Source organism: Lepidothrix coronata, unplaced genomic scaffold (assembly GCF_001604755.1).
Source record: "Lepidothrix coronata isolate B3197 unplaced genomic scaffold, Lepidothrix_coronata-1.0 Scaffold116, whole genome shotgun sequence".
NCBI lineage: Eukaryota > Metazoa > Chordata > Aves > Passeriformes > Pipridae > Lepidothrix > Lepidothrix coronata.
This window is the reverse complement of record NW_016690296.1, coordinates 469,286-493,107: the sequence shown is the minus strand read 5'-3', so window position 1 is coordinate 493,107 and position 23,822 is coordinate 469,286. Positions and strand designations below refer to the sequence as shown.

The 23,822-nt window shown below is 40.9% G+C and overlaps 1 protein-coding gene across 27 annotated transcripts in view; it reads left to right on the top strand.

Moving 5' to 3' along the window:
* Window positions 1–23,822, top strand: part of CAMK2D (calcium/calmodulin dependent protein kinase II delta) — a 117,173-nt gene that overhangs the window by 92,141 nt on the left and 1,210 nt on the right. For 8 of the 27 annotated variants that reach the window (XR_001876414.1, XR_001876411.1, XR_001876416.1 and 5 more), the window contains 6 exons: window positions 224–283; window positions 1,875–1,916; window positions 4,399–4,447; window positions 15,555–15,630; window positions 16,211–16,305; window positions 17,452–17,680. Coding sequence is in view for 10 of the 27 variants with exons in the window: in XM_017825073.1 (XP_017680562.1) it covers window positions 224–283; window positions 1,875–1,916; window positions 4,399–4,447; window positions 15,555–15,630; window positions 16,211–16,305; window positions 17,452–17,680; window positions 21,162–21,168 (558 nt within the window). In the remaining 17 variants the exon portion in view is untranslated. Of the gene's footprint in view, window positions 1–223; window positions 284–1,874; window positions 1,917–4,398; window positions 4,448–15,554; window positions 15,631–16,210; window positions 16,306–17,451; window positions 17,685–21,161; window positions 21,212–21,761 lie in introns of those variants that run through there. The other 19 variants (XR_001876423.1, XR_001876419.1, XR_001876421.1 and 16 more) reach the window with 8 other exon arrangements.

Genomic DNA, 23,822 nt, shown 5'->3' with positions numbered 1-23,822 from the left:
GCTCTGCAGGGCCGTGGGGAGGAGCTGCCAGCCGGCTCCCAGAGCTATTGTTAGTGCTCCTGCCAGTTCACAAGTTCATCTTTCTGTGATTCTTTATTTCCATATCTATATCTGTCCATAGATATCTATATCTGCCTATAGATGTTCTATACAGAGAGATATAGATAGGGTGCCTCCCGCCAGTTCTAAGGCCTGTCTGTTTCTATTTTCTGCATACCTACAGATAAACAACAAAACCAACGTGGTAACCAGCCCCAAGGAAAATATTCCTACCCCGGCGCTGGTATACCTGGAATTTTCCTTCTCATGCTATCTTGAAGTTTTTGACTGTCTTCCGTTTGTTATTCCTTCTTTTTTTGTCTTTTTTTTTTTTTTTTTAATTTCCCCCCTGCTTTTTCATGCATTTACTCTGTTTGCTTTCTAAAAACAGGTTTTGGAAAACCTTTTCTGTTTGAATTACGCTGTCTTATTTTTTGTGAGGAAGTCCATTAGAGCGTGTTTACTGACAGACAATGTTAAATGGAAGCTGAATGCGGTAGAGTCGTGGTGTTTGTAGCTGAATTTTTTTGCATGCTGTGCCAGAAAGCGAGTAGAATGCGCTTGATGTTGCTCTTAGCTCTTTGCCTGATGACTGTTTCCACCTTTTGATGTTAACCTTTTTCACCCCAAAAAAATTCTGGAAAAAAAGCAGCTCTGTTATTTTCTCTGCTGTCTTAGCATAAGTACTGATATCCAGGAGAGCTAACAGGATTATTGCTAGGCTGCCATAAAACAGACCTTATTCAGATTTTCATTCTGTATTTCCCACAACTCTGCAGGACTTTGCAAGTCTTCTCTGGGATCAAGAGGCATCTAGAGCTAAACAGTTTTGCTTGTTTCTCTTCCATTTAAATCAGCAGGAGGCATTACTCATTAATAAGCTCTGTTAGGGACATATTTCTAATCAAAGTGATGTTCATGAATGTTTATTGCAGTCTTGCTTTTATTAGTAGCCCTTTTTCTCAGGCATCTCTGTGTCACAGGGCTCACAAATGGAAATGTGGTGTATTATTTCCCATATGCATATATAACCTTGAAAGTGGGGGTGATTCACACCCATTTGGAGAGATGTTTCCTCTGGAATTTTTTGGAGCAGCTGGCACTGACTCATACACTAAGTAATTCCCAAGGACCAGCTAGCAGGTTTCATCCAGGAGTGGATGGCACTCTGTTCCTAGACGGAGCCGTGCCCAATAGCCCGTGCTGAAAGTGTGCTGGCTGTCTGCCATTTCAAAGATTATTCAATCTTTTTTCAAGGCAAAAGGATTTGAGGAAATTACACTTTAAAACGACACGAAGATCTCTCTCGCTTGTTTTTATGCTGCTCTGCCAAGGCAGCAATTGGTGGTAATTTGCTCCTTCCAAAACACGGGAGTGTTTAACCGTAGTTAACTTATTCTTAATCCTTGTCACTTCATCTGTATTTTGATTTGATCCCTTAATACTAATACAAGCAAACATGATTAAAGAAAAGGGGTGATTGGTGGCCGCCCTGCCCGGCCTGGCTGAGGCAGGAGAGCACAGGAAGCATTTTGCCTGCCCTGGTGCAGAAGAGCCTCTGCAGGTCTCCAGAGCTTCAAAGCCCTGCACGCATCAGTCCTGAATAAGGTCTCTGCATGCTGCTGCATTAGGTGAGATGGCCTTTTTTGCTGGCTTGCTGTTGAGGAAATCTGTGTTAGAGACATCCAGTTTCACCCTCTGGCGACAGTTAATGTTTGTTTTAACTCTTGTCAGTGTTCAGCATTTGTGAGCTGGCTCTTCTTGCACTCCCTCACACCGATGAAAATGTATTTACCAATGGGAACTCTTTCTCTCTTTATTTTGTTCTCGCTCAGGAGCCCCAAACTACAGTAATCCACAACCCTGATGGAAATAAGGTATTCAGAAAGTATCAACTCCATCTTGCTTTTCCACACCACACATTCCATCCACCACTATTCCACAGCTAAACAGGGCCGCTCCAGGAACTTCCGAAGGAAAAAAAATCTCATTCCTGCGTTTGTTGCACGTGGTGTCTCTCGAGCCTGTTTCCCTGTGTCCATGTGCTGGGTGCTGAGCTCCTGGAGCTCTCGGGGCAGTCGGTAGCGGTTGGCAGAGCCCAGTGCCCTGCTGTGCTCAGAGCGTGCTGAGATGGTCCTGACGAGTTGGACGTGCAGTTGTCACCTCAGACAAAGATGTCACTGCAGTTTATCCCACCTGCTGTTTCTCAGCATGCTCACACACCGTGTGTCGTGACGTGTCTTTTTGCACAGGACTTCGGTTCTCTTCCATAACATCACTGAGCAGTTTCAAAACAATTCTCACATTTCAAGTGCCAAAGAGGTCTTTTGATTTTCAGTGTTTCCTTCATGCTCCTTTCTTTTTCTTGTGTATTGTGATGTTTGCGTCTGGCAGCTGATCCCTAAAACCGTGTTTTGTTTTGTTTTTTTCATGCATGGACTTGAAAAGGGCCAGGAAATGCCATCATTTACATATAACACATGTTCCTAGGTTTCCTGGAAAGAATTTACTCTTCAACAAGAATTTCCCTGTTTGCAGTGTTGACTTAAAGAATTGCCATCTCATTTATCTAGTCTTAACTCCCTGTGGTTATTTCATAAGAGAAGGATTGGATCTGAGTGACAGAATAACGCATGCAGACATTCCTCAAGCATGGAAGTGCTGATGGTGTGCATTGTGCTCGTGTATCCCGTTCCTTTATGTCCCCTGCATCTGTCCGACACAGAACTTCTGGGTTCGTGTCACTACTTTTTCAGCTCCCCAAGTTTAAACTCGTAGGCAACGAGCAGCCTGTGTTTGAACACCGGGCTGATCTTTCTAACTGAAGTCCACCAAATCCCAGGAAACCCAGATAAAATATTGGCATGACTACATCTACTTGATTTTATTATGTAATCTTAGCAATTAAGATACTCAATGTCCCGAAAAGGTCACAGCAAACAAACGAAACCACTCAATGCGGAGAGTTCCTCCCAAATTTGTCTGAAAGGCTGATCCTTGTAGTATGGCAACTGGAGTGGATGCTTCAGTATTAGAGGCTACATCTGCCCTGTGAGCTTTGCATGGTGTTTACAACTTGTATTTGTGTGGGGTTTTTGTTCACTCATAAGTACTTTATCTAATATTTTAAGTGACGGAGCATGATACATCCGTGTAGAGTGAAATGTCTAACACAGCCAGGGCAGGGACAGCATGGTGACTCCTTCAGTTTTGTTTGTGTGTGAATTAATTCCTGTAGTTTTATTTATGAATGCACATATGTTTTGGTTTTTTTTAAGGTCTGAGTAATGCATTAGCCTTTTGAACATTCCTTTGGCTCAGCCTTGTGAGGACACAGTAAATGAAGGGCACTGACAAATTTGCCTTTTATTGCTTAATTATAAAATCCTTTAAAGGGTTAAATACAATACCAGTCTTATCTACTTTCTCTGATAAAAAACCAGATCAGTTAATCCTTTTTGTTATTGAGCTGTGAACTTAAAAAAATATAATTCGTATTCTACTTCTCAAGAAAGTATACAGATTAAAAGAAAAAAAATCAAGCTTAAAAACTTTCCAGCTCTCTGAAGCTGTTAGATTTGACAGTGTCCTGTTGAATTTGTCCATAATATTTCATGTTTCTGGTAATTCATGAAAGACTGAGATATGATATCCTTGCCTTTTTAACAGTGTGATGGCTTAAGAATAAACTGTCTGGTAGATGAGTCATTCCTCTACATGTCTGGTTGAAGAACACTGCTACAGAGAAGCCTTACTTTGTCAAAGTTGTTATCAGATATTTACCCATTCTCCATCTTCTTCCAAAAAAAAATTATAACAACAGCAGTATAAAGATGAGAGAATCTGATCCAATATGCCTTAAATCACCATGAGGCTTCATTTTAATATCCATTGCATAAGTCACATGAGCAGAAAGTCGGTTGTAAATTGTAGCAGGCAGCACTCTGCATATTTAGAAGGTGGAATTGGAATGGAATGACTTATTTTGCACAGTTGGTTTATCACTAAGCTTAAAATGGCAAGCTCTCCTACTTGGCTGAGGTAATTCATGTGACATTTCAGATGGACTTTGTACAGTTGGATGTTAAAGGAAAAAAAAGTTTCCTCTACATTCCTGTGAAGTAAAAGCATCAGAGGGCAGGAAATGTGTTTCTGTTTCCTACTGTAGAGAATGGCAGTGTGTGCCATCCCTTTCAGGTGGAAATGTCTTAATCAGTGTGTGCCCATTTGTTTGTGAATGACATCCCACCCTGCTTTGAGGCTTTGCATGATTCCTGTAACTAATCCTGTCCTTTTCCAAGGCACGCAAATAAGGCTTGGCTTGTTTGATACATTCTACTCATATTTACTTCTCAACAGGAATCAACAGAGAGTTCCAACACAACCATCGAAGATGAGGATGTGAAAGGTAGGATTTTAAGCTTGGAACATTTGGAGAAGCAGTAACATGAGTTTTGTAAATGTATTTCAGTAGGTCATTAACCACAGAACCCCCTAATGAATCCTTTGAGAGAATACTGGTTTTCCTTCTTTAAAAGAAATTCCTTTTGATATGTTTCAGACTTTGACTTTTCAGTTCCCAAAACACCGTTTTCCATTATGTTTAGGTTAAGAATATAAAGTTACTGCTTTTTAACTAAGATACTAGTTCCAATAATAATAGCACTAGAGTAAAAATGTGTAAGTCAGTGCTTTGTAACTCTCAGTTTATGTTTAACATGCATTTGTGTTTTGGGTTTTGCTTTTTTTTTTTCTTTATGTCACCATTTCCATTTTTATTCTGTTCAGATGCCAGTGTATTTTTGTGGTTTTCTTTTGTTCTGTCCATACACTTGTTTTAATCTTCTTCCATTCTTTAAAAAACAAAAATATTTTTTTATCAACTTAGTTTTGTGACTTCACAGTTAATATTTTTGTTTCCATTTTTTCCTCCCTTTAGATATTATGCTGTGATGTTACTCGTACCTACTTTAATAACATTATGTTTTAAAACAAAAGGGTTTGGAAAAGAAAATATTAGGTTTGTGTACCTCCGATTCACAGTAAAGATTGGGTTTTGGCCTCAAGGAACAATGTGATACGTACAGGTGAGAATGGAAACAGGAGAATGGATGCAACCTAGTGATGGTGGTTCAAGTTAATGTGAAATGAGAGAACAATTACAGGGAACTACAGCTGATGCCTAGGAAAATGCAGTATAATTTACCTTTATTCATAGCACTTTGTATTACTCCCTTCAAACCACTATGTAGAGTTTTAGCAACCAAGCTCATTAAATGAATAATTTAATTATAGGGCCTCTGCGTGCTGATATAAGGTGGTGTTATTACAGTAGGGTTTTTAGACAATCCTGTCTGAAGCTCAGCACACAGAGTTGTATCTCAGGGATGCAGTTATAAAAAAGCCAACAATGAACATAATTTGCCTGATTCTGCAGTATCACAGCCAAGAGCAGCTTGGATGGCCACGATGTACAGTGTTCTCCCAGCAGAGAGGAGCTGGCAGTAATCACAGGTGTGAGGAACAAGACACTGGTGGTGTCTTTCCCTGTGCACTCACTGTACAGGGATTTCATTTTCCGTTGGTTTAAAGGGCAAATATAATCTCCCTGTTATTAATTGTTTGGAAGCTTGCTTGTTTTTCACTTTTTAGTATTCCTCTCACACTTCCCATCTTTCCACTGGAGGCTGCTGTTCAGATTGTTTTACTATAAATTAAAGCTAACAGTGCCCCCAGGGTCTAATTTGTAGAATGATTCAGGGAATAGGCAGTCCTGCAACCCTGACAGCTATTATAAGCTCAAGCTGCATGCTTTAGCAAGACACTTAGGAAAGATTATTTCCTCCCCACACACCAAACTTGATTTCTGGATGTAGATTTTGTAGGAGTACAGTGAGAAAGCTGTGCTCTTGGCAGGAGCGGCCACTGGAGATAAAATACTGATAGGGAGGACAAGTGGATTTCAGAGGTAGGGGAGAGAAGTCTCCCGGATTACTGACTATCCATGTCCTCTCATGTGTGCTCAAGATGATGTCTGTACCCCATTTGAGACCTTGAAGGAATGTTTTCCACCTTAGGTGATAAAGACCCTCAAACATCATTTTGCTTCTCTTTGCAGCGTGGAGAACAACATGGGAAGAGGGTCTCCTTCCCACGAAGGAGAGGGGGAATGGGGCTGCCCCTCTGTGAGTGAAGAGCAGTATTAGCCTGTTTTATAGAGCTGCAATATGATCCACAGCTCGCAGGGAATGACTCTGCAAAGGCATGGGATCTGTGCCCTGTGTTCCTCCTCCCGTTATCCAAACACCGTCCGTAGGCTGTGCAAACAGGTACAGGGTTCCCCCCTGTGTACAGACCCCCAGCTCACACACCCTGAGAACACTCAGCTCTGCAGCAAGTGCTTTTCTTCCTCTTCTTTGTTGGTTGGACTCTTTAAAGCAGCGTGGATTGTAGGGCTGTGTGGGATATGCCATCCCCGGCACGGCTGTGGGGCGTGTGCCCTGTGGGAGTGTGTGCACACACGGGTCTGTGCAGAGTACGAGATGATTCACTAAGAAAGGGAGCAATTAAAACTGTCTTTTATCAGCTGTCACCAATGTGGCTCTAGGAACAGATTCTGAACTCCTATCTGTCAAGGAATGCATGCAGCATTCTCCTCTCATGTCAGGATCTCACCCTGTTTTCACTTTTAAAAGCAGGTATTTAACTTAGAGACAGTAAAGTCAGGCTCGCTTTGCATTTTTTATTTGCTGAAAATCTTAGTATCTGTAACTTTGCCTTGCTTATGTATACATTTACATCTTTTAGGACTGGAACATATTTCTTTTGCTAGAAACAGTGTTCAGCAAACAACAGTGAGCTTTAATAATTCAAGGAATAAGCTAATTCCGTCATTTGAGTCTGAAATGACTTGAAGCTGCGGTTCAGGTTCCTTGCTAACACAAATTCCTGACATTACCCATTGATCATTGGCTTGTCTGCATGACAGTGATTCCTCCTAAATATGACAGGAGTGGACAGAAAGAACATGCTGAGAATTGGACCATAGGCAATGCCTCCTTCTGGAATTGCTTGTGGGATTTCTCCTTGCTGCAGTAATGAGACTGGAACTATTGAGCAGCATTTCTGTGATATGAGATTGATTTCTTTTTTTTGAGAAATGTTGTAGAATACCACTGTTATTTTTGTCCAGCAATGCCCACAGGCTTTCAGAAAGGTGAGTTGCTAAATTTATCGTGGACAGCAGATCTGGATTTCTCATGGTATCTTTTTGCCCCTGGAAATGAATTAATGAAAATATTAGTAAGAAAGATGATTTCCAATGGGAAAATTTGTGGAGTTGTGGAGATTAGGTAAATTGTTGCTAATTTTGCTACTCGATACATGTATAAGGTACATTGTTTCAAAATGTTTCATATAGCCTAATTTCATTTTATCCCTGTTGGTTCTGTTTTATTTAACAGTAGAAAGAAACCAATTTAAACTATTTATTTTTGAACATAACATTCCTGAAAAAACCATTCAAATTGCTAAGAAAAGCTCTTTCAAAGCCCTGTATATCTCAGTACTGGATACAGGGGTAAATCTGCGCTGGCATCTGAACAGAGTCACTCGTACCCACGACCTTTACAACTGTTCTTTGGCACCCACACTGCCCCCTGAAAGTACATCATTAACATTGTTTGTGTGCTCAAAGATATTCGAAGTTCTTGTTGCTTGTAATTAAATTATCGTTATTTTTCTTTTGGCCTTCTTTTTTTTCTTCCTTCACATGTACTTGACCCTCACACAGCTCTCACAAAGGAGGGGGACATGGAGAGGTTGAGTTCCACCCACCACTCCTCCTCTTCCATTGCTTCTTCATCCCACTGGTCACCACCCTTGCCGTGCCCCAGCGGCCGCTCCTGCTGCCAGTGCCTGCTGCGGAGTCTGATCACACTCTACCTCTTCATCTTTGTTTGTTCATATGTTGTGTTTCTTTCCATCAATTCAGCGGGCAAGTCCATGAGAAATGCAAACTCAGAGAGTCAATCGCTCGAGTCTGAGCTCTCCCACTCCACTCCTTCCTCTGTGCTATGTAAGTTGAGAGACTCGGCTGTTCAGATGGTCTCCTTTGCCTCTCTTCCTCCTCCCTCCCCACCATCTGAGAGCAGCAGATCACTGCTGTGATCTGTCTCATCTAGGAACGACCTGTTCTTAGGGTGTACAAAAGAACGGAGTGTATTTCTTTAGATATCTATTTTTTGGCGAGGTGTTAATTGTGAAAATATTATCAGGATAAATAGGTCTGTCTTTCCGCAAGCTGTATCTTGCAGAGCTGATCTTTCCAGTGGTTTTCAGCTTAGAGAGAGATTTGACTCTCCCCTCTGGCTTGGATCCTGGATAGGTTCTCAGGAGTAATTACCTGTGGTGTTTATTATATCATCAAGTTGCTTTCTTGAGCATCCCCGGTGGTAAAGCATCGTTCAAGCTGCTGTGACAGCTGTTAGCGTGGAGGGTTGGTAGCACCCTGAGAGGTGTCACGCTCTGCTCAGGGGGAGATCTGGGATGATTAGTGACCAACTAACTGGGGAGGAAATCTCTAGTGTGGGCAGGCTTTGTCTGAGCAGTGAAAATAGGAGAGGCAAAAGGCAGTGTTAGTAGCTGGTAGGACATAAAAGACCTGAGTAGATAATTTCTTGTTTATAAATTAACTCTGAAATTCTTTAGAGGGGGAGGGACCTTGTGGGTTGAAACATGAGCTGTGTGCCATTGGCCTGAACCTTATTTTAAATCTGAGTGGAATTTTGGGTGGGCGCAGCTGGTGCAGGTGAGGGGATGGGCTGCTTCCAGTCACAACAGTTGCCAGGTAATGCTGGAAGAGAGTTCCATTCCAAGGGAGGAGTTGGATAGTCTCTATCAATCTATGGATGACCATATATAAATTGGAGCTCCTAATACCAACAGTGCAAACTGCTCAGAGCCTTAAAAAAGAGAGGAATTAATAGGAGAGACAAGGACCTGTGTAACACTGAGAGCTGATACAGCCATAAGGCATTTATTCCATCCACAGGAATATCCCCAGAATATCTCTTATGTGCCCAGCATTTTCAGGCCTGGATGCTGGCAGCATCACATTTCCTGCTTCACTGGGTAGGTAATAGTGCAAGGATGGCTTTTAATATTTAAAGATAGATGTTCATTAGTAATTTCATTACCAAATTTAGGAATAGTGGCACTATTTTTTTAAAAGGTAATGCAATTTTCCTGAGCAAAATAGGCAAATGCTGCATTTCTTAGAATTATTATTTGCAGATTATTGTTACTATTAACACATCTCAGTGCTTTTTAAAACTTATTTAAAAGGAAAGGGATGCAGAATTGAGGGTTGTTATTGATTTTCACACTAGTGGAACAACAAGATTTCTCTAAATGGGCAGAGTGATTATGCAGGAGCTGAGTTGAAATAAAAATTTCCACAGCAGCAAACCCTGTTAATGTCTCAGTTACGGAGACTTCAGACATCATTTCTGGAGACAGCAGCCAGATTCCACAATTAAAGTAACCTGTTGGGAAATAGGGTAGTATCTTGTAGGTGCAGTGACCGTGATACAGCTTTGATCTGACACTGTGGGTGATTTGTCATTAAAAAATAAACATTTGCCAACGTTCGCTATGCTGTGTAAATATTAGTGTCATTCTTAGTATAATCATATAGGGAGTGTCTTTAGATGTGATTGATTTCACATAAAAATATACTATGTAGGGCATGTGACAAGTGACTTAACATCAATTTATGACTAAGGTTTAAATAGAAGGTACATTCATTTTGTTGGATCTGTTTTGTCAGTACAGGGTGGAAAAGCGCTGGGATAATTTTTCAGATATTTGCCTAAATAGCTAATGAATTATTTTTTTTTCCACTAGGGCAGTGGGAGGCTTACTGGCTTTCAGAAAGGTGAAAGCCAGCCAATAACCTAAATAAAATTCTGCAGATCATCCATCCATATCATAATGTGATGAATCAGAATGAGTCTTTGGAATCAGCAGGCTCTAGGAAAAAGATGTTACATGTAAGATGACAACTCAGATGTCTTAGCCCATATGAAAGCTTAAGGTTAAGTGGTGAGGTGAGAGGGAAGCTCTGGTCTTTTATACACTGCATCTTCATCAACTTCTTAAATGAGAAGGCCCCTGGAGCACACCCTGTCATCTGAGTCTCTGTGTGGTTTTTGTGGAGATCTGACACCCAAGCAGTTGTTTATTCATGCGGCAGCTTCTTTTATTTTCTTCACAGGAATTATTTACTTGGAATATTTGGGGTATAAGCAGTAAGAGAAATTATCAGCAGAGAATTTTCTGATGTTGCTGCGATGAGAATCATTTGGAAGAACACTGTGTGATGTTTAGCAGTCTGTGCTGTAAAGTGGAATGAGATCTGGTACATCCACACAGCCAGAGCTCGTTATACAACACAGGATAAAATTTCTAGTCTCTTCCTCTTCCCTTGCAGACTTTGGTTATTTTCAGAGTGTAGAAATAACATCAGGGGCCGTATGCTTTCCATGTAGCTGCTGTTTGTTGGCTGATGTTCAGATGAGAAGGGAAGCTGGGATCTCCCATGCTGTGCCGTTCCATCCGAGCAGCCCGGTGTCACCTTGCCACGGACTGTCCTGTTTTGAAACAACGGCACCATGGGTAGGATTTGTGTCCCCAGATTTAGCCACCCTCCCCAGTGTAGATATCTGTATTTGAGCTAGTTGTCTAGACTCCCTTTAGTCAATGCAAATAGGTCAGATGAGTCACACTTGTCTTAAATATCTATTTTGGGATATGATGAATTGTGCCCTGAAAGTGCTTATTCCTCTCCATTGAGAGAACAAGCTCACTTGTCCGTACTTATACACGTCCCAAATGTTGTGAGATTAATCCAAACTGAGGTGTACCAAGATGTGGAGCTGAGATTACCGAGCTGAAAAGTTTTAAGGGTTTTTGCCTTGAGAAACAACATGCGAGCAAGGCAGAAGCAAAATCATTTTAATCATCTTGGAGTGCCTGTGCAAAGCTGGAACCAGGCTACCTTGTCCTTCTGGAAAGGTGCTTTACTGCTTCACCATGGCACTACAGTTATTACACAGTCATCTAGAGGACTGATGGCAGTAGGAAGATGCTCTGGTATCTGAATTAAGCTTAAGGTGGCTTAAATTATTATTTTCAGAAGTACATTGCTGATCTCAGTTCTGAAAAAAAAAAAAATGATGGGTGATATGGTGGTCAGTGAGTTACCAGGGGTTCTTTTTTTGTGTTTCACAAAAAGGGAAGTTTCTGGTACGTATATTTCTGAAGGCTTCACTTTCACATATCTGCAGCTCATTTTTATCCTGTACCTTCTCTCTGCAACTAAAATATTGTTTCTGTGTGGTTTTTGTAGATTGAGTTTACAAACTAGGGCTACAGGAAGAGAAGAAAAGCCCCAGAGTTCCCTCCTGGAACAGTTTTTGCAGTTGTTTTGTACCTTTTTTTATTTTCCTTGTGGTGCTTGATTTCACTAGGTGGGAGATTGCTCCTTGTATGTTTAAGGTATTGATAGTGTTAGATGCTTTTTGCTTAAATGGTGTTCCTACTTATTTTGTTTTCTTTAGATATTAGTGTTAATGGTGTTCTTTAATTGTGAAAGATTATCCCCCACCCTGTAGCTGAGCAGGGAAAAAAGTTGGAGAAATATAGCTAGAGGTTAATGACTCATTTAAAGTTAACATATGTGCTACAGCACTGCTGCAGAAATCGTTTCAGCCAGTGTTTTAGAAAATGTTCCTGTTTGTTCTCTTCTTATTATTTGGTCTTTTTATAGCTCTTCTGCATAATATTTTTGCTTGAACTGCCTTTGTATTAGTCATAAACCTTCTTGCTTGCTAGAGCAGGGATTGTATATTTTTTGAACTGCTAAAACCTTATTAATTACCTTTGCTCACTGACCCTGTGGGAGTGAAGGTTCTGTTTAAGGAATAGGTCCATGGTCTTTTCTTTAATGTATTTACTTCAGGCATATTCTGAGCAAAGACTCTAAAACCCACCATCTTTTCCACACAAGTTTGCCGTACCTACAGCCTGTTTCATGGTCAGTTTTCAAGAAAATGTCCCAGCACCTTTGACTTCTTTTAACAATGTTCTTGCTTCACATCCCAGTTGTTTTAAAGACAACAGATGTATATTTGCTCAGTCACCCTTTGCTTACAGAGAGTATATAATTTTATGCCATGGAAAGCCATTGTGATATTCTAAGAAACTACAGATGGGTCAGGCTTTAATTTTTGAATTGACTTTTACCGCACTTTATAGAAAAAATAACTGAACCGGTTTTATCAGAATCTCGTCACAATTGTCCGTTTTCTTTAGGAAGTTTAGTTGCTTTAGTTTTATTTAGAAAGTCCTTGCTGCACATCAAATGAAAAGTATAATAGCATAAAATTGCCACTGTACATCAAACAGCATAATCGTCCTAGAATTCAATACAAGCCCAAGTTCACTATTGGATAAAAAAATAAATAATGAAAAAATCAAATGAGAATGGTGATTGCAAGTGACAGTTATCTGGCAGATGGGAACTGGCCAGATGCCTCTTCCCTAATGCCTTGTGTGTTCATTTGTTGTCCTTGTATAGATTGTCATGTGTATTTAGATGGAAAAAAAATCGGATGTTTGGAAGAGCATATGTTACGTGGAGCCCATCAAATTTATAATGAAAATTTGGTATTTTTTTACCTCTGTAAGAACTGCCAATTATTTCTGTCAGATGTTGTCTGCAATAGCAGGACTTTGTTCCTCCCAATGCCCATTTCACCTTAGTTCATCTCCAGAGCCCTCCCTGTTTCTTCTTTGCCCTAAGGATAAGCACAAGGATTTGACTTGGTGCACGTGGCCACCAGGCCATGACTGCACTTTCCTTCTGCTGCTTTCCAGTCTCCTTCCAACTTTCTGCTTGTTGTATTTCAGTTTTCCCATCTCCTTTCCCTTCCTTCCTTCCTTTCTTCCTTGCAGGTTAAACCTCTGCTTCCAAGACAATGGAGCAGAAATACTTTTGGTATCTGTTTGTAGTCTGTCTCCCTGCATACCCATGCAAGAAGATGCAAAAGCTAAGATAAAAACAAGCCCCTCAAAACAATCAGGAGGGGGTTTGTATAAAACCACAGTGGCTACTGAGATTTTTAGTCTTTGGCACCTGCTGTTATTTCATACTGCCTTGTTTCTTGACCATCTTTTCCTTGCAATGAGTAAGGGCTGAGAACGAGGCGAAGGGTTGTGCATATAGGATAAATCATTTCTGGAACTCCACTTTCTAAATTATTCTCCACCTCTGCCTTTGGCTCTCTGCCAAGGAGACTGCGCGTCAGATCACTAAATAGAAGAAATCTAATTTTCTAATATGTGTGTAATTGTGTGTTGCTGAAAAGGTAAGAGGAACGTAGTTGCTTTCGTAGAGTGTCATGTGGCGCTTGTAATTTTGTAGGAAAAAAAATTGAGAGCTGAGTTGAAAGGCAGATGATTTGGCAACATCTTCCTGTTCCTGACAGTCCACATTGTGAACTGTGAAGTCTTTCCATGGGCAGTGGAAGAACTGACACTGGTGCTGGAGTCGGATGTGGATTGATTGGAGCCAGTGATAACTGCTGTAATCTCCTTTCCTTGCTTTGCTGGCCTGTAGAGCTTCCTGATGGATGTGCTTTATATCCACAGACAGGTCTGCAGACACAGCTCCACTAGATGTTAGTACAGCCCAGAGAAGCTTTGCTGGAACCATATTCTGTAGTATTAGGTGGCTTCTGTCAGAAAGCTTCATGAGAACATACATTCCACTGCAATTTCATTTTGGAACTAAACCCAGGAAAAAACAACAATTTGGCGATACGGTTCAATTTCTCCCTTCTGGGGTTGATGTTGAATTATATCTTTTATATCTCAACATCAAAGGTATGATGGTAAGACTTGGGAAAGAAATGACTGGTGTTAGTGAAAAAGGAAATATTGCCAATTGTCTCGAGCCAAAATGACGTGTCCTTGTGGTTTTATGTCTGTTGCATGTGGAAACTACAGGACCTTAGGCATATTTATTGCTTACATTATTATCCATTAACGTGATCTCATGATCGTGTAGCAGCTGATCAGAGATTTTTACCTCATTTCCCACTGTCTGATTTAATAGTCGGTAATTTCCTAGTCTCTGATTGAAATGTGTCACTGGGTTATTTAATCAAATCCTTTAGCTCCGTTATATTTATGTGAGATGTCGCATGCAAAACTGGTAATTTCTTCACTGCACAAAGTCGGCACATTCTGCATTTTTTTGCCAGCCTTCTGTAACACTGCCCCATTATTTCTTACTCAGCCATCCTACCCCTTGGCTGGTGCTGACAATGCCATACAGTGTCCAGGCAGTCTGGTCTGTGTTGTTTAAACATACAACAATAGGGACATTTCTGGCCTCTTCATTATAAGTCTTTGTTCTTTCCACAATCTTTGTGAAAAATAAGGCAGTTCATACTTGAAATGCTCTTAGCCATCGTGCTGTCTAGTAGACAACAGCTGCTGAAGTCTCGCTAGACTTTTATATCCACTTTTGTCTCCATCACATCTTTCCTTGCTGGTTACTTTTTGGTTCTTTTTCTCTGAGTATATCAGGTGTGCACTTAGGAAAAGGTTAACACCACAATGCCAGTTCTTGAGCACGGCACTGGAGACTTACTTTCTGTATGTGCTCCCCAACATTTTCTTTTAGAAGAAGAGTGTGATCTCTCTCGAGACTTTGGTTTTAGCATTCCAGGAATGTTTTTGTGTGCGTTTGTTAATGGTCAAATCCACATGTAGGAGTGTGCAGGAGAACTACAACTGTTGTTTGCACAAGAGAGCTGCTACAGCCTGGTTGCTTGCATTTATTTTTCTTTCAAGTTTGGGTCTTCCAAATGAATTCTCTGATGTTTAAGAAGGAGTAGACAATGTGTTGTAAATAGACCTACGTGGATATATGTGCGTTTTATGGAATCCATGAGCTTTGCACCAGAGGATCTTCATTATAGGCTTAGGGTCCAAATTCATTTTTACTTAAATGTTCACATGTGGCCAAAGCAAACAGCAAGTGTTGAAAAGATTCCTGAAAATCAGCATTAGACACAGAAAAGGTAAAGGCCTCCTGTATGTATGAAACACAGAGCATTGTTTGTATAACAATAATCAGTCCCTTGAATTTGGAGATAGGAGTTGGGCCTTGGTTTGTTTTGCTCTTTAAGCAGCAGATCCTTCAGTGAAGATGCTTAGAAGTGTGAAAGGAAAGTGGATTGATCTTGACATGTGTTTAATTTCCTCATGGATACAGGCGTGCACTGAAGGCAAGTCAGTGTAAAGCAGCAATATAACCTCATGTCCTTTGGTCATAGAAAGGAAGAGAGACGGCTGCTGTGCCAGCTGAGGGATGACAGGATACCTGTCAGCTGTCACCTTCCACTCTGCCTTCCATCCTCAGATTGGTTTGTATCTCTCCCCAGCTCGTAAGCAGGAGATTATCAAGGTGACCGAGCAGTTGATTGAAGCCATCAACAACGGGGACTTTGAAGCTTACACGTGAGTTCCTCATTTCACAGGGAGTGGGGAGAGTTGATTTATTTGACACACCATACTTAATATGCATGTTTATATAGGAGAGACTGTGCTTGTATTTATGGTTTGTTGGAATTCCTCCTCGTGAAACACAAAACATGGTCGTGGCTGCTTTGCCCTGGCTTTACACATCGCCAGTTTCAGAGGAGCTGCTCGTGTAAATCCAGTGTGGTTAAAGTGATTGAATCTTGCTTAAACACTGATGTGAGACATAAAAAAATCCTTTGGTTTGCACAGCAGCACTTTTCAGAGTCACAACTAAAAAGTCTTGTGAATATAATACCTACCACTGACATGTGAGACCTACTTTGGTGGACCTTTTTGGTGAAAAGATGATTTATATGAAATCCAGTCCACCTGAGGTAAGCAGCCAACCGTGCTAATTTAGGTGAAACCAGAACTTTATTCCTTCTCCTCATTTAAATTCTGTTCTTTTCCAGTGTGATGGCATGCCTGATTGGAATAAAGGAAACATTTAAAAATAATCTCTCCTGAGCTGTGTTTCGTAATAACCACTCATTACAAAATTTCCTCTTTTCCACAGGAAAATCTGTGATCCAGGCCTTACATCTTTTGAACCTGAAGCTCTGGGTAATCTGGTAGAAGGGATGGACTTCCACCGGTTTTACTTTGAAAATGGTAAACATTCCTTTTTCATTTCCAAATCTTCATCTGTTTCTGACTGTGTTTCTCCCGTCTAATTAGCATTTTGTTTTGGGAGTGAATTGATTTGGGCAGGGGAAGGGGGCGTTCCTTTTTCCAGGATATTTCTGCTGTGCTCATTCACATATCACAGGTAGTTGGGGAAAGTTTCAGGTATTTCCCATATTTTTGTTTTTCTCCTGGGGAAATAGGTGTGCCTGTACTTAAAAGAAAGGTCACTGAATCATGTGGTGAACAGTGATTGCAACCAACAGTCAGAATTTGCAGTGAGTGTGTGATTGTGTTGGGGAAGACATTGTAGTCACTCAGTCTGTACTGCTGAGGATCTGCTCTGCTCTGTATTGGTATATATGTTGGTGTGTATATATGAAAACATAAATTTATCATTTTTTACATATATATATATATATTACAATCATGTCATCTCTAAGAAAGAGAAGTTACCCATAGAATGGATTTAATAAAGTTTTGGAGAAACATGTGATGTAAGTAACCATTTTAGAACAGACTTGACTTAAAAGGAAATAAAATATTGTAAATTAAGGTATCAGCTTATCCAGTAATTTCTGAGCTGTGTCTGAGCATAAAACGGGGTTATCATCTTCCTGAATTTAAATATCCATAATCTAAATGGGATTGTAATACTCCTAAATTCTCTTCCTTCTCCAAACCAGCATTTTATTTATTTTTCCTTGTAATTTTGCCTTTTATTACCGCTTCTTTTTAGTTTTACTATGTATCAGCATTTAATAAAATATGATACAAGAATAAGTTAAAAGCTGAATTCTTTTGGCTGATAATATTAAGTAGAAATGTTATTAGACATAACAGTGAAAGCGAAATATTGGGAAACTCAAGATGATGGCCTTATTAATCCATATGGATACATGCATTAAACCTATGTACATATTAAATAGGGCATTATATGTGCTGTTAAACATTTGATTGGAAAGGGGAAAACATACTTTATGCTGTGACTGTGCTCATTTCTACAGTGCACCTGAGTCATCAGGTAAACAGCAATCATTCATTTATATCTGCTACGCTTGAGGGTTTGGTTTGCAAAACGGGGCTCACGTGGAGAAAACGTGTGTGTGTGCGTGTGTGTTTTTGTTTCCCCAGCTCTGTCCAAGAGTAACAAGCCGATCCACACGATCATCCTGAACCCGCACGTGCACCTGGTGGGCGAGGACGCGGCCTGCATCGCCTACATCCGCCTCACGCAGTACATGGACGGCAGCGGCATGCCCAAGACCATGCAGTCCGAGGAGACGCGCGTCTGGCACCGCCGCGACGGCAAGTGGCAGAACGTCCATTTCCACCGCTCAGGCTCGCCCACAGTACCTATCAAGTAAGAACCGACCCGGGCCGCGAGCTTGGGTCGCGCCGCGTAGTCTCGTAGCTGCTTCGGGCCTTAAAAACTACGAGCCGCCCTCACGGTCATTTCTTGTGGTTGTTTATTGTGTGTGACATCCACCTCTGTGCGTGTGGTATCGTTCGTAAAAGAACGCTCTTTTTGGTGGTTGGTTTCCACTGTGATGCCCACTGAGCCAACTCGGGCCCTGAGCGGGCAGCTCAAAGAGCTGTTTTAATGTAGGTAAGGCTTGATAGAAGTCACACAAGACAGGATTAGAGAACCTGAAATAGAATTTCTGGAATATCTGGAAAAATAAAAAGCGAGAGGATATGTGAAGCTGTTAGTGCTGACCAGAAAGTTTCAAGGAAAAAGTATCACTGTCGTAAAAAACTGAAGTTTAACTTGTATTTATTGTGGTTTCCAGCCACCTCTGCTTACTCAGGCCTAGGTACATTCACTGCAATTTGGTTTTGAGCCAGTTTACGTATTTAATTTGTAAATTAAGTCATCCCAGTAGCTATCACATTCTTATCTCTTTCCCACACTCTCCTTGCTTATCTGCTGTGTAGTCCCTGTCTCACAGCTCTGACATCCGTGTGGGTCAGCCTCTCATCTCTCCCATCATCATCTTCCCCTCTTGTTCATCCAGGCCCTCCCACGCCCTTGGAGTCACGCAGTGACCCAAGTTCCTTGGGCCAGGCTGTCAGCAGGGTTAATTCCAGCACACTCACAGTTGCACTAACAAGATCAAGAGTCATGGCTTCCTCAGCAGGTTCTGGTTGGGTCCTGGGCTTCCCTCCTTCCTGCAACCTTCATTAATGAGCCCAACCCTCACTGACTTCTGCCTTAGGCTGGGCTCTTTCCAAATTAGGCAGGCCTTGCTTTGCTCAGTTGTGAGCCCTTTGTATAGGATATAATTACGTTAGTGTGAGGCATCTTAATGTTGTCAGCAGCTGAATTTCCTGATGTGGATGTTAAGGGCTTAGATTCCATCCTTCACACTTCATCATGTCCTGTAATTTACTTCTTGCACCACTGCTCTCCTATATGAAATAATACATGACAAAGTAAGGAACAAGATAGACTGGAGTGTTAAACTTCCACAGGGATGAACTTTTTATTATTTTTTAATTTAGGAAAAAAAAAATTTGCTTCCTTAGGGATAACTATTTTATTTCAAAATGTGAAACCAGTGGGAAGAGGAACCACGTTGTCCTTTGTTTCTCACATTCTAGCTGCACAGCCAATGTTTAAACAGATTATATATAAAGAGTAGCTACATTTGCTTGAAATGCAGTGTTAGGTAGGTTTCTGGTGTTTTCATAAAGGAGTGTTTTGTCAAGGGATCTGGCCTGGGTGTGTGTAGAGTGTAAGTGAAGTAGGTCCAGGGCACCCTGGACAGTAAGTGTTTGCAGCAGAATAACATGAATTGGACTAGAGAATTATGTAATCTTTTCCTTTGGGTTTTTCTTTTCCCCCCTCTGTTTTTTTGGGGAAGGGCTGTTTTTGCAGCTGCTCATGCTCTCTAATAAAGAGAAGAATTTCTGGGACTGCCAAGGATGGAAGGAGAAGCAGAGACTTCTGAGACTGTATCAGTGGATGTTCAGACCTATGGGGTCAGACAGAGGAGATTTCGGGATTGCAAGAGGGCATCCAAGCTGAAAGGGTCACAGAGGAGGAGCCTTAGAGCAGGATTCAGGCTTGAGGAGAGATTCCCTGAGGTAGCAACATAGCCCTAGATGTCTAACACTGGCAACAATATCACATAAATCCCATACCTCACCCTAATCTTGAATTCAGAGGGGGTTTTGGATTTGCTCATGTCATTGTTCTAAAACACCATTGGTCTGATGGTTAGAAGCCTTACTTTCCAGTCTAAAATTTAGTAATATTCAATGTATCTTTGGTTATTCTTACTTGATCCTTGTTCTCCTGTGCTGGGGACAGGTATGCAGACATGAGCTCCTTTATAGCAAGGCTGTTCCGATCACTTCCCACCTTCTATTTTTGAAGAGTGAATAACCCACACTAACTCAGCTGGCTTTTTTTGGTAGGGTCTCCATTTTCCTGGCTACCTTAATAGCTCTTCACTCTCTTTTTTTCATTTGAGGTTTGTCTTTAGCTTGGATTCTTCTGAAATGTTCTGTCCAGTTGTGATCAGAGCCTTATTTAACTCCACAATGTCTGTCTTTCCCCTGCTATGTTCTGGCATGGTTTTTACACTTTTCTCATCTCCATCACATCCAGCAGCTCATCATTCCTCAATTCTTATTTCCAACCAACAAGCAGTAGAAACTTTTGCGGAGTGTGCAGCTTTGCACTTCCTGTTATTCCACGTAACATTTCTGGATTACCCAGCCCTCACGGTGATTTGGTGGTTCTTGCACAACGCTCCTGTTTTCCTTTCTTTTTACAGTGCCTTCCGCCTAAGTGTAAATATACTACATGAGTTTATTCCTACTGCTTGTGTTCAGGACTAGTGGGTCTCCTCTAGGCTGATGGTTCCCCTTTCAGCCCAAACATTGTCATTTTTCTTTCAGTTATTTTACATATCCCTTCTCTATTCCCCGTCTTCTCAAGTCTGAGTGGAAGATTCCCACGTAGCACCATGCTAGAATCGCCTTCCATAAGCCATCCTGACCATCTTTTAGGCTGCCCTGAACTTCACCTTCACTTTTCCCACTCAGAGCAGCAATAACTCCATTTTGGAAAACTACAGGAGAAATCTAATTAAAATATTGTTCTGGTTTATCCTTCCTTTATTTGAAATGTATACAGTCTACAGCTACTTATTTAATTATTACCAACACACAGTAGTTAATAATGGCAATTCCATTATAAGAAAGTATCTTGCACATCATGTCTGAAGAGGAATTTTAGATCTAATCAAGTCACAAAAGCAATTATAGCTGTGATCTGCTTTTGCAAGCGTCATATCCTATATTATGTCAAATCAGTTGCTGCAAGCACAGTAGCTTGTTTTTTTTCTTGACTACAGGAGGGAGTGTGCATAAATCTGAGGATATATCTGAGCTCTTTAATAGCTATAGGTATAGGGAAATGTTACCTTATGGCAGAGAACTTATTGGAAAAGAATATGAGCAAAAACATGTACTTAGTTTATAAATAAATTTTATTTGTAAGTTTGCTGGGAGTCAGACAAGGCAAGCTTGGGCTTCTGTCTTGTCCATTTTCTCTCTGAGTGAAAGGAGTGATGGTAGAAAATTTTCCTCTGTATCCACGTTCTTAGGAACATGTGCTAATGTGTTTCTCCAGAACTGTGTCTGCTTGTCCACGGAGAGTGGACCTGCCTGACATGGGGCAGTTGGACCTAAAACTGACTCCCAAACCTAACTTGAGGCTGAATGAGGCTCACGTTCCCTCTTTTATCCCAGCTTACAGTTTCTTATACTTTGCTAAGTGCGCTGGCAAGCAGCAGGGCTGTGAGTAAGGAGTGTGTTCTGTGTTTGTGCAGTGCCTAGCGCAGAGGGATCCCCACCGCGGCTCCGGCCCCTACCTGCTACGGTAATACAAGCCATCTCACAGCCTGAGTTGGTCACATACCTCCTCACACCTTCCTTCTCTTCCCTTTTCTCTCTGCATACGGCTCTAGCATGTCTTGCATGTTCATGACATCTGACTCTTCCTCGTTACTCGGTTCCGTGTTTGTACACACCCTCAGTCCGTGGCAGTGCCTGCGATGCCCACGCTGAGGAAGTTAAGTTACACTCAGAGATTCACGTCTGAATTCGACCCTCCCTCCTTTAAGGATTCCCTTAGGGCACTTTGGCTTTCTGCCTCAGTTTCCTTTTTTATTTTAACAGCCTCTCTGGCATCCTGTAAAGATGGAAAATAATGTCTGTAAAGCGGTTTGAAAAATAAAAGAATGCTTTGCCTGACGGTTTTTTTTTTTTCCCTTGGTTTTCTTCCCAATATCGTGTTAAATGATCTTGAGAAGGTGGGGGTTTTCTTTCAATAGCATTGGCTAACACTTGAGCATGTACTGTTCCATGGTGGTGATGTTACCAGTAATGGAAATCTGTTTTCTTTTTTTTCTTTTTCTCCTTCCTCCCAGCTAAAAATATCAGCGGTGCCGCTCTTGCATTTTCTGTACCCAACGCACCTGGTTGATTACCATCTTGGCCATCCCGTTCTCTTCATGCATGTTTCTGAGTGCATGGAGTCGTGAAGGTTCTTCATGTAACACATTTGTGACGCACCACGTTGCTGTATATTCCATCTGTACACTGTTAGCATTTCAATGAAGGCGAATGTTCCATGCAAATAGAGAATAACAAGGAGTAAAAAAGGCAAAAAAAAAAAAAAAAGAAATAAAAATGTTGGATGGACGGCAGTAGATACACAATACATCTGTCACTTCCTCCATTTATGCCAAGTTTTGAGAGACAACTTTAAAAACTGTCCTGTTTATTAAAAAAAAAAAGTAAAAAAAAAAAAAAGAAAAAGTATATTTTACCTTCTTTTTTTAAGAACTGTTTTTTGACTCCTCCTTTTCCCCCCCGAGTCCCAGGATTTTGCTTTGGTTCTGGTAGGAATGGTTAGGATTTCCGCTGGCAGCTCCGTTACTGTCAAACAGATTTTTGTTACGGCACGTAGATGGGCAAAATCACTGATAAATGTGGAAGTGATAATATCTTGGCTTTGGACCAGCTGAAGCCTTCTTAGTTTATTAGTCTGTGTAAACTGGAAAAAGCTCCTCATTTGCTGGCTTGGCCACTCCAGAATTAACTGTCAGTGTTCTGGTGAGTCAGCAGCTTCTGTTTTCCCGTGGAGTCCTTTTTGCTTTCTTATTTTGCTTAACTGAAAATTCCTGTCGGATGATTAAGCAAAATTAAAAAATTGTAAGGAATTAAGAGGTAATTGAGAGGCATTTTCGAGGATTAAAATGGAAGGAGAGAGAAAGATTTTTATCGCTTTTAGGATGTACTGTAAATTTTTTAAGGAGGCTTTAAAAAAATATAAACTATAATATGTTGGTTAACCTATAGACCAGTTGTGTGGTTGATATACTCGAGAAATATTAGGCCTTAAAGCTGAGTATGAAGAGTTTACTTACATTACACTGCTGCTGTTGCTTCTCTGGAAATGAGTTATGGACACACCGGTTTTACCACAGATTTGTCTCCCCCTCTTCCCCCTCAACGCGCTGTTGGTTTCTTAAGCTCCTGGTGCAGCGTATGGTGCCGAGCCCAGCAATTCCCACAGCGATTCCCACAGTGATCCCGTTGGGTTTGGCCAGAGGCAGCCAAAGGAGGAACACTCTGCTGCCAGCGCAGAACGCAAACCTCGTAACAGGGACTAGTTTTCCTTCCCTCACGCTGCTGTGAAAATACATCCTCGCAAGAATTTCGGTTTCCTCCCTTCCATTCCCGATAGCAGAGCACAGGGATGGGTTGTTTTTGTTTTTCCCATTGGTTACTGGTTCTGTTGGCAGGGCTCCCTGCTCTCCACGGCGCTGTACAGTGCATGGGATCTCCATCACGCTCCTTTTTAGCCGTTAAAAACTTACAACTCTGCAGCCTGAAGTTTTTAAAATGGGAAAAGCTTCCTAATTTGTATCGTTTCACCTTTCCGTGTCGATGACTAATCAAAAGCAGTTCTTAAACATGTCGATGTTGTTACTAGTGGATGTATGGTAGATGGATTTAAGCTTCTCTGATAATTACTACATGATTTTAAACAATATATATTTAAAATAAGCATCTACAATAAATGTGTTGAGCCATATTAACCTGCCAATGGGATCTGTGAAAAAAGTAATGGCCTCATTTTTTTTTTCATTAATTTCTTTACTCTTTTTTTTTTTTTTTTTTTTTTTTGAAGCGGCTATAAGTGGCATAACTGTATTTAAAATTAACAAATTAGGTGTAGGGTGTTTGTTTTTTTTTATACTTCTAACATAGCATGTGGTGTTGACGTATTACTGTAGACCAAGTTTGTCTTCCACACCAAGACGTGAGGAAATTGTGATTTGTTCTCTCCACCACAACTGAATTATACACTTCTGTCATTTTGGAACACTGCAGTTTACCATGGGACACAGTGTACATATTTCTTGCCATAATGGTAAATGATTGATATATTTAAGGATTAATAAATTTGTGATTTCTGCTGA